The sequence below is a fragment of the Salmo trutta genome, chromosome 17 (genome assembly GCF_901001165.1).
Source record: "Salmo trutta chromosome 17, fSalTru1.1, whole genome shotgun sequence".
Taxonomy (NCBI): Eukaryota; Metazoa; Chordata; class Actinopteri; order Salmoniformes; family Salmonidae; genus Salmo; species Salmo trutta.
This window is the reverse complement of record NC_042973.1, coordinates 5,564,985-5,581,671: the sequence shown is the minus strand read 5'-3', so window position 1 is coordinate 5,581,671 and position 16,687 is coordinate 5,564,985. Positions and strand designations below refer to the sequence as shown.

Genomic DNA, 16,687 nt, shown 5'->3' with positions numbered 1-16,687 from the left:
ATTGAGTGGGTTATTCAGCGAGTCCAACTGGGGAACAATGGCGGTGCAGAACCTAAGCCCTGAGGACCTAGACATCCAGGGAGGGAGGTAGACATCCTGCTAGCCGTTTGATTCAGGCTGGCTGACCTCCTTTTGGCACTGTTGACTGACTGGATTACCCCCACTATCATAACAACAGCCACACTGTCACGTCGGTATGAAGGATTGGGAGACAGGCGCAGCAATGCGTAATAGGGGTTTTTATTTCCCAAATTACAGGACCCGATGCAGCTGCCGAAGTTGCGTCGTTGTCGGACGGGCCAGTTGCCACTGCCGTAGTCGCGCTGGCGTCGGATGGACCAGTTGCACCGGCGTCGGACGGGCCAGTTGCACCGGCGTCGGACGTGCCAGTTGCACCGGCATCGGACGTGCCAGTTGCAGCTGCTGAAGTTGCGGCGGTGCCGGACGGACCAGTCGCATCGGCGGTGGACGGGCCATTCCCACTGTCTCCCTTAATGGTAGATTATTCTGTCACGCTGGTATGACTGGAGACAGGCGCAGGAATGCGCAATAGGGTTTTTTACTTTCCCAAAATACAGCGTGCCGTGTAAAGACCAAACAAACACGTATACAAAACACAGGGTTGAACCCCAAACAAAAGAGCGAGGAGTACCTGGAATAAATAACACTAGTGCACAATGATTATCACATGGGACGAGACTTGTAATCATCTACACAATATACGTGGCACAAAAGCCAAAACAACACAGCACAGGTACTCACACGACCCACGGACATTGTAACAATAATCAACAGGACAATGGTGAAGAAAGGGCACATTTATACAAATACAATCAGTGGGAATGGGGACCAGGTGTGCACAGTGACACAGTTCCGGAGGGATCCGTGACACACTCATACAGTAACACATAGCCTGGGTACCAGTCTATTTCTGCTATCATTCCACTCCTTACCAGTCCTTGTCATGCAAAACAATTACACGAGTGGAATTTTAGTAAAACAGGTTTGGGATTTCAGGATACGTAACACATTCAGTAACCCATTCAGGAACAGATACAGTAACCCATTCAGTAACCCATTCAGTAACACATACAGTAACCCATTCAGTAACCCATTCAGGAACAGATACAGTAACCCATTCAGTAACACATTCAGTAACACATACAGTAACCCATACAGTAACCCATTCAGTAATACATACAGTAACCCATTCAGTAACACATTCAGTAACACATTCAGTAACCCATTCAGTAACAGATACAGTAACCCATTCAGTAACACATTCAGTAACACATTCAGTAACCCATCCAGTAACACATCCAGTAACCCATTCAGTAACACATACAGTAACCCATTCAGTAACCCATTCAGGAACAGATACAGTAACCCATTCAGTAACCCATTCAGTAACACATACAGTAACCCATTCAGTAACCCATTCAGGAACAGATACAGTAACCCATTCAGTAACACATTCAGTAACACATACAGTAACCCATTCAGTAACACATACAGTAACCCATTCAGTAATACATACAGTAACCCATTCAGTAACACATTCAGTAACACATTCAGTAACCCATTCAGGAACAGATACAGTAACCCATTCAGTAACACATTCAGTAACACATACAGTAACCCATTCAGTAACACATACAGTAACCCATTCAGTAATACATACAGTAACCCATTCAGTAACATATTCAAAACACATTCAATAACACATGTAAACATTCAGTAACATATACAGTAACTCATTCGGTAAACCATTCAGTAACACATACAGTACCCCATACAGTAACACATAAGTAAACTCTTACATCTGGAGTATTTCTCTTGTCTTATCCGGTCTCCTGTGTGAATTTAAATATGCTCTCTCTAATTCTCTCTTTCTTTCTCTCTCTCTCTCGGAGGACCTGAGCCCTAGGACCATGCCTCAGGACTACCTGGTATGATGACTCCTTGCTGTCCCCAGTCCACCTGGCCGTGCTGCTGCTCCAGTTTCAACTGTTCTGCCTGCGGCTATGGAACCCTGACCTGTTCACCGGACGTGCTATCTGTCCCAGACCTGCTGTCCCAGACCTGCTGGAACCCTGACCTGTTCACCGGACGTGCTACCTGTCACAGACCTGCTGTTTTCAACTCTCTAGAGACAGCAGGAGCGGTAGAGATACTCTCAAAGATCGGCTATGAAAAAGCCAATTGACACTTACTCTTGAGTTTCTGACTTGTTGCACCCTCGACAACTACTATGATTATTATTATTTGACCATGCTGGTCATTTATGAACATTTGAACATCTTGGCCATGTGCTGTTATAATCTCCACCCGGCACAGCCAGAAAAGGACTGGCCACCCCTCATAGCCTGGTTCCTCTCTAGGTTTCTTCCTAGGTTTTGGCCTTTCTAGGGAGTTTATCCTAGCCACCGTGCTTCTACACCTGCATTGCTTGCTGTTTGGGGTTTTAGGCTGGGTTTCTGTACAGCACTTTGAGATATCAGCTGATGTAAGAAGGGCTATATAAATAAATTTGATTTCATTTGATTAAACATTCAGTAATACATACAGTAACCCACTCAGTAACCTATTTTAATTATTTTATTTCACCTTTATTTAACCAGGTAGGCTAGTTGAGAACAAGTTCTCATTTACAACTGTGACCAGGCCAAGAATAACGCAAAGCAGTTCGACACATACAACAACACAGAGTTACACATGGAATAAACAAACATACAGTCAATAATACAGTAGAACAAATATATATAGTGTGTGCAAATGAGGTAAGATAAGGGAGGTAAGGCAATAAATAGGCCATGGTGGCGAAGTAATTACAATATACCAATTAAACACTGGAGTGATTGATGTGCATAAGATGAATGTGCAAGTAGAGATACTGGGGTGTAAAGGAGCAAGATAAATAAATACAGTATGGGGATGAGGTAGTTGGATGGGCGATTTACAGATGGGCTATGTACAGGTGCAGTGATCTGTGAGCTGCTCTGCCAGCTGGTGCTTAAAGCTAGTGAGGGAGATATGAGTCTCCAGCTTCAGTGATTTTTGCAGTTCGTTCCAGTCATTGGCAGCAGAGAACTGGAAGGAAATGCGGCCAAATAAGGAATTGGCTTTGGGGGTGACTAGTGAGATATACCTGCTGGAACACGTGCTACGGGTGGGTGCTGCTATGGTGACCAGTGAGCTGTGATAAGGTGGGGCTTTACCTAGCAAAGACTATAGATGACCTGGAGCCAGTGGGTTCGGCGACGAGTATGAAGTGAGGGCCAGCCAACGAGAGCATAAATGTCGCAGTGGTGGGTAGTGTATGGGGCTTTGGTGACAAAACAGATGGCACTGTGATAGACTGCATCCGATTTGTTGAGTAGAGTGTTAGAGGCTATTTTGTAAATGACATCACTGAAGTCGAGGATCGGTAGGATGGTCAGTTTTACGAGGGTATTTTTGGCAGCATGAGTGAAGGATGCTTTGTTGCGAAATAGGAAGCCGATTCTAGATTTAATTTTGGATTGGAGATGCTTAATGTGAGTCTGGAAGGAGAGTTTACAGTTTAACCAGACACCTAGGTATTTGTAGTTGTCCACATATTCTAAGTCAGAAGCGGTAACACATACAGTAACACATACAGTAACCCATTCACTAACACATACAGTAACCCATTCAGTAACACATTCAGTAACACATTCAGTAACACATAAGTAAACATTCAGTAAACATACAGTAACCCATACAGTAACACACACAGTAACCCATACAGTAACCCATTCAGTAACACACACAGTAACCCATACAGTAACCCATTCAGTAACACACACAGTAACCCATACAGTAACCCATTCAGTAACCCATTCAGTAACATATAAGTAAACATTCAGTAACCCATTCAGTAACCCATACAGTAACATATAAGTAAACATTCAGTAACCCATACAGTAACATATAAGTAAACATTCAGTAACCCATTCAGGAACACATAAGTAAACATTCAGTAACCCATTCAGTATCCCATTCAGTAACACACACAGTACACGCACAGTAACCCATAAGTAAACATTCAGTAACCCATTCAGTAACCCATTCAGCAACACACACAGTAACACACACAGTAACACATACAGTAACCCATTCAGTAACACATAAGTAAACATTCAGTAATACATACAGTAACACATACAGTAACCCATTCAGTAACACACACAGTAACCCATAAGTAAACATTCAGTAACCCATTCAGTAACCCATTCAGTAACCCATTCAGTAACCCATTCAGTAACCCATTCAGTCACCCATTCAGCAACCCATTCAGTAACCCATTCAGTAACCCATTCAGTAACACACACAGTAACCCATACGTAAACATTCAGTAACCCATTCAGTAACCCATTCAGTAACCCATTCAGTAACCCATACAGTAACCCATACAGTAACCCATACATAGTATACTGACAGTAGAAAACAGCCAACAGGTGCATACACTAGTAGTAAGTAGCGGGAATGCCTTATAAGAGCAGGAGCCTTTCTGTGGCGTGAGGCAGCTTGATGGACAGGACGCTAGTCTACCACAGGGCCTTAACTCTTAATGCTGAGTGTAAAGCAGAGAAGGCATCAGGAACCGTATGTAGTCTTTAAGTATGACTCATAGGGGGTCGAACTCTCAACCTTCCAATTTCAAGCTGGACTCTCTAAACATACATTGGTACACTACCAATTATCCATTAGCAATACTTTTGCTGCTAGTCTGACGTTATCTCTCCCTCAAATCACTCTAAGCACCTTTGCTAATAGCAATTTTTAGTGTTTACATAAGTTGATACGTTGTATTGCAAGGTGTCTGTCTACCTACACTATGATGCATCGTTGGTCCTCGGGGGCCTTATTCTGCCAATGCCTTGTGTCATGTTTTTGCTTTGTCCCCCCTGTTGATATTGAGGTATTTATCAAGCAATGTCAGGTTACTTTGTTGGCCCTGTTGATTTTGAGGTATTTATCAAGCAGTGTCAGGTTACTTTGTCAGTATATGTTACTTTGGTTACAGTGCCGTGTCCACTTTCTGATTTTCACATATTTTTTTATACTGCATGTTATCAGATCTTCAACCAAAACCTAATATTAGATAAAGGGAACCTGAGCTTACAAATAACACCAACAAATTATACTTTTATTTATTTAATTAACAAAGTTATGCAACACCCAATTCCCCTGTTCAAAAGTAATTGCCCCCTAATGCTCAATAACTGGTTGTGCCACCTTTTAGCTGCAATGACTCCAGTCAAATGCTTCCTGTAGTTGTTGATCAGTCTCTCATGTCGCTGTGGAATAATTTTGGCCTGCTTTTGTAAGCAGAACTGCTTTAACTCAGCGACATTTGTGGATTTTCAAGCATGAACTGTACGTTTCAAGTCCTGCCACAACATCTCAATTGGGATTGTTTGGACTTTGACTAGGCCATTCCAAAACTTGTAATTTGTTGCTTTTTAACCATTTTCATGTAGACTTGATTGTGTGTTTTGGATCATTGTCTTTCTACATGACCCATCTGCGCTTCAGTTTCAGCTCACAGACAGATGGCTTGACATTCTCCTGTAGAATTATCTGATACAGAGCAGAATTCATGGTTCCTTCTATTAAGGCAAGTCGTCCAGGTCCTGAGGCAGCAAAGCATCCCCAAACCATCACACTACCACCACCATGCTTGACCGTTGGTATGAGGTTCTTACTGTGGAATGCAGTGTTTGGTTTTTGCCAGACATAATGGGACCCGTCTCATCGCTGAGTTAAAGCACTTCTGCATGGGAAGAGTGGGCCAAAATTCCTCCACAGCGACGTGAGAGACTGATCAACAACAACAGGAAGCGTTTTGTAACGGTTTTGACTTAAGGTTACTGTTTGTTAGGGGTGCCAGGTAGGTTGTGGCTACCAGAGAAAATATAGATTTTTCCTTTTTTTGTTTGTGAGGGAATGAGTCCCGTCTGATCCGTCAAGTCTACACCAATGCAAAGGACTCATGTAAAAGTCAGTATACAAATACACTTTTTTCATAAACCCTTAAAAAAAAATGTCACTTGGTTCCTCAAGAAAAGTCACATACCTCAAGAAAAGTCACATCCTCAAGAAAAGTCACAGCCCGGTAAATGATTTCAAGTGAACTCAAGTCACCTCAGTCACGCAATGTTTGTCCATTCATAAAGTGATTCATAAAACCGGTCTCATTCATACAAACAGATTGCAATAAACTCCAGTTCCACACACAATAAAGATGATCAGAAATCTCAGAAGTCTTCACCTACAACTGAACACTTAAACCAACACGGTATAAAATCACACTAAAACAAAATAAATACCAGTTGGAAGAAAAAGTGTAGTCAGCCGAGCAGTCAGTCAATCCAATCCTTAACAGATCTCTGGCAGAGAAAGGAGGTTGGTGAACACAACATTGCCAGACAATAACTCCAGGATCTCTTGGATGGTGGGAAGAGGATAGGCATCAGACTGGGAGACATTGTTTGTCTTCTTATAATCCACACAAAATCTAAGACCACCAGTCTTTTTAGGGATGAGGACAACAGGAGGAGCCCAAGGAAAGGAGGAACGTTCAATTATATCTCGTGTCAACATATCATTAATGAGTGCCTTTTGGATAATGAGCTTTGCTGGGGACAGACAATATGGCTTCTGCTTGATAGGAATTTCTTGTGTAAGGAATATTTTGTGCTTCAGGATCCCAATGCATCCCAGCTTCGAGGTATATACATCTGAGATATTTTTGCAATTGTTGCAAGTCGTAACTCCTCTGGCTGTTCCAGCTGAGCTCTTCTGGCAGCCTGTAAAAAGAGATAATCAACCGGATTACCAGGGGTTAACTGTACCGGAGCAACGGCAGAGAAGAGTGCCACACTTGGAGCCCAATCATGCAACTTCGTAGTTTTGACTTGGAAGAAATGCTTCTCTCTCTCTGCAATGTCAATCTGGACACCACAGAAGTACATGAAATCAATTACCAACATGAAAGAAAAAGCAAGGGTCTTGGCAGAATAACAGAAGGAATCATATAGGAGTGGTTACACAGGCGGAACTCTACCTCACTCTATCTAAGTGGTCGTTTATCCGCAACTTCAGCCAGATATAATGGACCTTTAGTCCACGGCTTCATGTTGTATTGTGGACTTTTCACCTCCTTCCATAGCTTTTCATTGAGCAATGTGTAGGATGACCCTACATAGCTTCTCATTAAGCAATGTGTAGGATGAACCTACATAGCTTTTCATTGAGCAATGTGTAGGATGAACCTACATAGCTTCTCATTGAGCAATGTGTAGGATGAACCTACATAGCTTCTCATTGAGCAATGTGTAGGATGAACCTACATAGCTTCTCATTGAGCAATGTGTAGGATGACCCGGTGTCCAGGATGGCTCTTCCTGTCCAAGGGCCTATAGACGGGGGTAACACCAGCTGGTGCGGTACGGGCTGAAAGGAAGAGGATGTCTATGGGTGGGTGCAGGCAGTGACTCTTGGGGTTTCAGCTCTAGTCAGAGCAGCCAGAGTAGTATAGTCGTGTTGTGACTTGTACGGTTTGTGGAATCCGGAGGGGTTTACTTGATACTGATTTGGACATGCAGTCAGAGAATGTCCCTCTTTGCTACATCTCCAACAGAACACCGAAGGAGTCTTGGCTGGAGACTCTGGCTGTGGTTGATGGTCTGGCTTGGGTACCTGTAAGGGGTGGCTACAGCATGGCTTTGTCTTGACTGTTCTGAGGTGCCAGCCTGGCCCTCAGTGGTCTGAACCAGAAGTGGACACCAGAGAAGCTCTGTACAAACAAAGGGGCCTAGTGGAGAGCTCTGTCTGCAAGTGGTCTACAGTGTTAACCAGAGGAGAAAATACTGAATTTGCGTCCTTGAGGACCTCAGTGTGGTGATGTTTCAGGCGCCACTAGAGGGTAGTGGAGAATTGAGTTCTTGGTATTCAAACTGCCTGTCCATGGCAGCAGTAACTTCCCTTCTATGCTCACTGAGCTCTGTTAGCTTGTGGGTGAGAGTGCTCAGTGAGTCTCCGAATTCCATTGTGCTCTGTTGTTGCTCTTCACTCAGACGTCTGAACTTACGGTGGATTAGAGTTTGGAGATGTTGTTGACTCCGACGAATATCAAGTATGTCACCTTGAAGTTGTAAGACTACAACCTCTGGAGATAAACCAGAAGAAGGAGGAAGGTTGGGTGTCAGAGGGAGGGCTAGTGCAGAACTTCCAACACAGGTCCATGCCAATAAGAGAGTCACTGGTTACACCTACTGTGTTTCAGACCGAGCACTTTTTGACTTGAAGTCACGTACCTCGGGCCTAAAAAGAGTCCAGTTTGTTAAATGAGTTCAAGTGAACTCAGTTACACAATGTTTGTTCATTCATAAAGTGATGCTTAAAAACGGTATTGCTCATACAAGGGCGTCATTGTAAATAAGAATTTGTTATTAACTGACTTGCCTAGTTAAATAAAAGGTTAAATAAAAATAAATACTATCAGATTGTAATAAACTCCCATTCCACACACAATAAATGTTAACAGAAATCTCAGCGGTCTTCACCTACAACTGAACACATAAACCTACACGGTATAAATCACACAACTGAGATGGTTAGTCCAATTGAATATATGATTGGATCCGATCCTGGTTAATCTTGCGATATGGCTACAATACACACTTTTAAATACAACAAAACAAACGACTTAAAGGAGCTTTGGAACTGAGGGTCGAACACTCCCTAATTAGCACCACTGTCACAACCCTCATTTGTGCAGCTGATTGGTGGCTATTTAACGGGGGATTAAAAAGGGGAAGCGTAATGTCGGCTGGGCCGTTACAGTTTGGCTGGAGTCATTGCAGCTTAATGTGGCACAACCAGTTATTGAGCATAAAAGGGGCAATTACTTTTTCACACAGGGGCACTGGGTGCTGTATAACTTGTGAAATAAGTATGTAATTGCTTTATCTAATATTATATTTTGGTTTAATATCTGATAATTATTCAGTATCAAAAATATGCAAAAGTAGAATAGGATCAGAAAAGGGGGCCAATAGTTTTTTACAGCACTGTAGGTGATTTATGAATGTGTCATAAACACTTTGAATGACTTTTAGCATGTCCTCTGGTTGTTGCTTAGTATTTCGTTGGGTCCTCTTTGTATTTTCATGGCCCCTTCAAAGTACTTTCTTAGTTGGTGCTTTCTTTGTACTTTCACTGACAGATAAATATCAGTCCCCTTCTAAACACTAGGCTAATTCACTGTTCCTGAAGCAGAGAATTCACTTGGCTGGAGCAGTGTACTGGCACTTTGTTGCTATTTTTGTCGACTGTCTGTCACTGCTATTGGGTCATTCATTTGTTCTTAGGATGGCCTCATGGAATACTTAACAAAATCCCCAAATATGAGTTATCACCTCCGGGTATTGTCTGACACCAGTCTGACGTTCTGAGGGACACCAATACATTAGTTATCCACTGTGGTATTGTCCGACACCACTCTGACGTTCTGAGGGACACCAATACATTAGTTATCCACTGTGGTATTGTCTGACATCACTCTGACGTTCCGAGGGACACCAATACATTAGTTATCCACTGTGGTATTGTCTGACACCAGTCTGACGTTCTGAGGGACACCAATACATTAGTTATCCACTGTGGTATTGTCTGACACCACTCTGACGTTCCGAGGGACACCAATACATTAGTTATCCACTGTGGTATTGTCTGACACCACTCTGACGTTCTGAGGGACACCAATACATTAGTTATCCACTGTGGTATTGTCTGACACCACTCTGATGTTCTGAAGGACACCAATACATTAGTTATCCACTGTGGTATTGTCTGACACCACTCTGATGTTCCGAGGGACACCAATACATTAGTTATCCACTGTGGTATTGTCTGACACCACTCTGATGTTCTGAAGGACACCAATACATTAGTTATCCACTGTGGTATTGTCTGACACCACTCTGATGTTCTGAAGGACACCAATACATTAGTTATCCACTGTGGTATTGTCTGACACCACTCTGATGTTCTGAGGGACACCAATACATCATGCTGTAACATTAGCCCTCCCTATTCACTGGGTACTGGCAAATACTGTATTGACCACGGGGTTGGCAGCATCCGATACTAAGAGCCTCTAGTCCAGAATGCATTGCTTCATGATGTGCTTATACAGTATATGTGTGTGTGTGTGTCTGTGTGTGTGTACTACTTGCATGATGTGTGTGTTTCGGTGGGAGCTGGGGGTCACGGGTCGCTGCAGGGGTTCGTCGACACTTCGTCCAAGAGGAGCTGCCGATCTCCTCTTCACCCTCGTCGCCATGTTGGTCATGATCTGGACACACACACACAATTAAAATCACACGCCAACGGCAATGTGCCAAACACGCATCGTGTTCCCACAGGACAAGGTGCCATAATAACTGGTCCCAGATCTGTTCAGTATAGCATTGTGTGTGTGTGTGTGTGTGTGTGTGTGTGTGTGTGTGTCTCTCACCCCCAGGTACTCTGTGGTCAGTAGTGTCTCTCCGGACAACTCTCTGGGCTGCAGCTGAAGCACTTCCTCTTTGTCCAGGTCCGTCTCTATCGCGTCTTCCTGTTAACAAACACAGGACACGGTCATCATAGAACCACACCATTTCCCTCATTTTACTGAAGAGAACAGGAATTGATCCCAACCCTGATAGATCCACACCAGGGTTGTGTTCATTTGGCACCAAACGGAAGAAAACAGACTGAGACAGGGGCGGACTACATGGACGAGTCCAATAAGAAACAGTCATTTTCCGTTGCAAAACGTTTTCTGTTGCATGCCCTAATGAACACGACCCACCTGAGAATAGCATGACATAAGATTGTACTGGGAGAGAAGTGAAGTCTGTGAGATAGCTGTGAGACCATGGATAGAGAAGTGAAGTCTGTGAGACAGCCGTGAGACCATGGATAGAGAAGTGAAGTCTGTGGGATAGCTGTGAGACCATGGATAGAGAAGTGAAGTCTGGGATAGCTGTGAGACCATGGATAGAGAAGTGAAGTCTGTGAGACAGCCGTGAGACCATGGATAGAGAAGTGAAGTCTGCGAGACAGCCGTGAGACCATGGAGAGCGAAGCAGTATTGCTGTTTGTAAAGACTTTAAAACTGAAGTCTGTTCTCGGTGAAACGGCCACGTCCGTTTGGGAGATTCCAACAACGAACACTGATTTTTTTCTCCCATTGGACATCAATGCACATGCGATAGAACAGGAGAATGTGTGCTGCGGTACCCAGATGCTGGGGGGGGGGGGGCGAACAGTGGCGCTGTTTTTCCGTTTACGGGGGAAGGTATGTGATCATGCCGATAACACCAACAATGACACCATTATATTATAAGCAAAATGGTAACACTATTATTCCAGGTTATTAGGGACATTTTCTAGAATGGCATCACATTCAGCACAATAGGGTGGTTTCACTTTGTACTGATCTCACTTGTCAATGGAAGTACAGCGTTTCACATATTTGCTCGTAGAGGGTCAGCGAATGGGGGCACATACCCACCAACACACACACACACATTCTCAAACCCAGCATACACCTGGGTGACCCCGGGTCCCAAGGCACTTCTGTGGCCCTTATCTGATAACCCACTTTCCCAGAGAATCCAACCTGGCAGCCCCATCAGACAGCACACAGGTGGGAGACACCCAATATCTGTGTCGAGCTGGGAAAGACGTCAAATATAGTATGTGTTATCATTGATCCCCTCCCTCTCTTTTCATATCTCATTTTTTTGGGAGGTGTTCTTGAGGTAGTAATGTGTGTGTGTGTGTGTGTGTGTGTGTGTGTGTGTGTGTGTGTGTGTGTGTGTGTGTGTGTGTGTGTGTGTGTGTGTGTGTGTGTGTGTGTGTGTGTGTGCGTGTGTGTGCGTCTGTGTGGTTCAAAGGACTCTGGGATGGTTTGACAAATGGCGAGTGTGTGAGTGTGTCAGGGTTAGTAGGAGTGTGTGTGTGTGTGTGTGTGTGTGTGTGTGTGTGTGTGTGTGGCAGCCGGCAGGGTCGGTAGCTAGAAGTATGTATGTCCCATCTGTGGAGGAGTGTCTAGGGGACAGAGGCGATGCGTCTTTGGATATTTGCGTGTGTGTCCAGATCATGATCAACATGGCAACAAGGGTGAGATGACGAGCTTACTTCATCATCATCATCCTCCTCTTCGTCATCAGACTCTGGTCCCTCTTCAGTCACCTCCCCTGGTTAGAAAAGAGACACGTCAGGTCAGCTCACAAAGGTGAGAGGTCAAATAGAACATGAAGAAACCACAGCTTGTACATACAGTGGCCTCCAACAGAACAGTGTATATAGGTGGGATTGTGTATACTTAAGCAATAAGGCACGAGGGAGTGTCTCTCTCAGTACTGAATTTCCACAACAATATTTTTTACACATTTGCAAAAACTTCTAAAAAACAGTTTTTGCTTTGTCATTATGGGGTATTGTGTGTAAATTGATGAGGGGAAGAAAATAAAAAAATATCTCAGTTTTAGAATAAGGCTGTAACGCAACAAAAATGTGGAAAATATGAAGGGGTCAAAATTTTTTCCCAAATGCACAGTATATTGTGCTGGTGCGTGTCAATATGTGCCAATGCAGGTCTGTGTGCATACATGATGAAATGGACTACTTCTATGTGTTTATACCTCTGTTGTGTGTGCGACTGACCTGAGTTGAGCTGTTTGATAATGAACTCAATCTGCCTGTTGAGCTCCGGGTTCTCCTCTCTACTGTAGCAGCGAAGGATCTCCTCCATACTCTAGACAGACAGACAAACAGACAGACCATTTTTGTCATTTAGCAGATGCTTTCATCCAGAGTGACTTACAGTAGTGAGTGCACGCATGTTTTATACTTTTTCGTACTGGACACATGGGAATCGAACCCACAACCCTTGCGTTGCAAGCGCTATGCTTTAGCAACTGAGCCACACACACGGAAACCAATCACCAACAATGTTCATCTGTTAAGCCCTTGACACACACACACACACACACACACACACACACACACACACACACACACACACACACACACACACACACACACACACACACACACACACACACACACACACACTAACCATCTCCTTGGCTTCCTCTCGCACTGCATGAATACACAGGATGCTATACAGGGTTCCGTTCACGTACGGCCGAATCTGTAAAAACACACACAAGCCTGTAAAGTACACGTTCACATACGGACGAATCTGTAAAAACACACACAAGCCTGTAAGTACACGTTCATGTACGGCTGCAGGACTTGCTTTGTGAAGTGTGATTGCAAAAAAGCAGAGCATCTCTTTATTACAGACAGACCTTTCCCCATCTTTACAACTTTTGCTTGTTTGATGGCTCTGTGAAGGTCGTAGTGGAACTTGTTGTACTTGTTCCTGTCGTCAGCCGTAGCCTCAGGGTTGGCTGCGATAGCCATGTGTGTGGTGGCCCTGTCCTTTTAGCTTAGCACCAACCTCTATGTTAATCCAGGGCTTTTGATTGGGAAAGCAGTGAACCTTGACTGTGGGGACAACGTCAGCGATGCATTTTCTTATTAAGTCGGTGACGGAGGTGGTTAGCTCATCAATGCTATCGATGCTAGCAAAGCAGTCTTGCAGCATAGCCTCCGATATGGAGGACCATTTCTCAACTGAGCACAGCACGGGTACTTCCTGATTGCGCTTCTGCTTGTAAACAGGACAATAGAGTCATGATCTGATTTTCTCAAGGGGGGGACGAGGGAGGGCCTTGTATGCTTGCTCTAGGACTATCGCCCCCTAGTGGTGAAGGAGAAGTGTTGATGGAAGTTGGGCATCACATCTTAATGACGTGTAATTAAAATCACAGGCAACCAGGAAAGCAGCCTCTGGGTGCACGGTTTCCGGCTTGTTTATAGCCTCGTACATTAAGTACCAGCTTGTTGTTTTTATTGTCCTGAGGTGGAACATATACAGCAGTCACGATAACAGGTCGGCATTTGACCATCAGGTATTCCAAGACGGGTGAACAATAGGTCGAGACTTCCACTGCGCATGAGTCAGCACACCATTTGCTGTTGATGATGAGAGGCATACCCCTCCCCCTCTCGATTTCCCTCAATCCAATGTCCTGTCTGCTCGGTGAATGAAGAATCCATCAAGTTGGATAGCCATGAATATTGCAGTTACGAGAATCTCTTTGATAACAAATCTGCGATCGGAGGTCATTCATGTTATTACCAAGAGACTGTACATTGGCAAATAGAATGGAGGGAAGAGATGGCCGGTTCTCCCTTCGCCTTAATCTCGCCAGGACTTCCCCTCTCCTGCCTCTTTATCGGTGGCGTTGCCTCTTGGATAGCCCGAGAATTGGGTCAGAATTACACAAAGAGCCCAGGGCAGATGAGTCGAAGTTTAAGCCGGAATTGAGGTTAGTAACTGTCGATCTGATGTTCAGAAGATCTTATCGATCATAATAATCACAGCGGATACATAAACGCCAAAAGAATCACAAAATAGCAAAGTTGGAGCAGAGCTCACAAGACGGCAGCAATAGAGTAGGCTTGGGCGCTATACCGTATACCAAGGTATTTGGAAATAGCCACGGGATGGTTTTTCAATACCATTCAATTTATTTGAAGTTTTTCCCAATACATTTTTATATTTGTAACTATTTTTTTTAAAGTAAATACCTGCAGTCAACTTGTGCAATGTGTTAGAAGATAAAGCAGATCACCTTTTAATTTCATCTGTCACATTATTTTACGTTATGAAGCTTACCGTAGTTCCCCAGAACATTTGAGCCAGTCATGTGTTTGTTTGTAAATAGCACAATGGGAGAAAGCTGTGTATTGTAAGGGGTCGTGTTTTATATTGAAGTGATCAGGGTGATCAGGGACGTGCAACTATAGTTTTCCTTCACAGAAAATCCATTAGTGCAACACATTCAGACAGGAAACAGCTTCATTTTCATCAGATGACAACAGAAGTCCAATGCTATTTTATCACATCTGCTCCTGCTACGCCCTCTGGTGTTCATCCGGTGTCTTCTTGACCTGCAGTCCCTGTACACTTTCCCTCTCTGTGTGATTGTGTGGTTGGAGACAGGTGTGCTGGAGTCAGAGCAAATCCCTACCAGCTGCAACTCGTTCCATAATCAAGACCTCTACAAATACTCAGTCCTGCCACGTCCACTCTGCCAGATCGTAATCTCTGCTCAGTCAGTTCATGATTCTACCCATTTATGATTATTCAAGATCCTGTTACACTGTTCTTCCTGTTTCCCTGCCTGACATTGTTTATCCTCTCATTGCAGTTACCGCTCTGTCTCCTGTTCCACATCTCACCACCCAACTACCTTTCTGTGGATTTTACTCACCACCACTACCTTGGATTCCCATCAGGACCGGTTTACCCTGTTCTACTCAGCTAACTCCAACCTCAGTCTCCACATCTGATTTTTCTGCAACTCATCCGAGCTTCCCCGGATCTGCACTCCATATCTCTCTGTGTTAACAATACATATTTTGATTAATTCATCCCTGTTTCCTCATCTGAGTCTGCTCTTGGGTTCCCCTGTGTCGCTCCGCTTAACATATTTGGCTGGCAGTCACACAAGTAAATGAGCTTACAATGAAAAAGCAAGGTATTTTTTTGCGAAAAGGATGCATGGCCATCATATTTCTAATGTTTATCATAGAAATAATGTAGCCAGGTACATTTCCTAATGTTTGGCTTAAAGTTAATCTTGCATTTTACCAGAGAAAAGTAGCTACACATCAGTCAGAGCGCTGTCTACTGATAGAATTCCCTTTTGTGAATTCTCATCCGAGTGAAAAAGTGAAACTGAAGCACAATATTAGTCTGATGTCGAGAAGAAATTACAATAAAATAATTTTACATCTGTGTTTACAAACGCATTAAAAGATTTAAAGCTTTTTATATATTTTCTTCTGTGCGTGCAAAATGAATAATTCTGCATTAACGCAACCCCTAAGTTTAACTTGCTAGTTATCTAAGTAAATTACTGAATTAAGGTGAAAGGGCATCATATTGTGTAAGTTTTCTGCCGTGTTTGAGAAGTCAAAGCCCTTTGGATGAGTTATCTGTACAGCTGCCACTAGTATCTTTTGATTTCCTTGTGTTTTTTTGCAGCTCTGTTCTCAGCCGTCTGCTCCTCCCCCTCTTCTCCAAGCAGAGCAAGCAGGCCCGTTTCCCTAGCAACTCCAGATTCCAAACAGACACAGTGTGTAACCATGCTGCTTCAGAGACAGTACTGATCTTGCTTTAAACAAGCGTGCGTCAAAACTTTGTTCATTTGCACAATGTCTCTCGTTCACATTCTCTTGTAAATGTCCAAACTCACCATGAATGACATTCGGTAGCTCCTACCTATATACGTATAACTTTATGAGCTGGACTGCCTGTCTGCAATTTGTTACCATATTTCGCTAGCAGCCTCCATGGAAATTCATTATTACTTGTGCTAATTTAGTTAACATACTGGTAACAGATGTGAAAAATGATAAATTCTGCATTTACGTGGTCCCTAAATTTAACTTGCTAGTTATCTAAGCAAATTACTGAATTAAGGTGTTTTTGGCACCCCCTTGTGTACTAAGCCAGTAATACAGTAAA

General features: G+C 43.6%; 1 protein-coding gene across 2 annotated transcripts in view; it reads right to left on the bottom strand.

Moving 5' to 3' along the window:
* armc9 (armadillo repeat containing 9) overlaps positions 1–16,687 on the bottom strand; it is a 91,140-nt gene that overhangs the window by 31,725 nt on the left and 42,728 nt on the right. For both annotated transcript variants that reach the window (XM_029695447.1, XM_029695448.1), the window contains 5 exons: positions 13,160–13,234; positions 12,745–12,835; positions 12,217–12,275; positions 10,547–10,645; positions 10,266–10,384 (listed from right to left, as the gene is read on the bottom strand). In XM_029695447.1, coding sequence (XP_029551307.1) covers positions 10,266–10,384; positions 10,547–10,645; positions 12,217–12,275; positions 12,745–12,835; positions 13,160–13,234 — 443 coding nt within the window. The remainder of the gene's footprint in view (positions 1–10,265; positions 10,385–10,546; positions 10,646–12,216; positions 12,276–12,744; positions 12,836–13,159; positions 13,235–16,687) is intronic.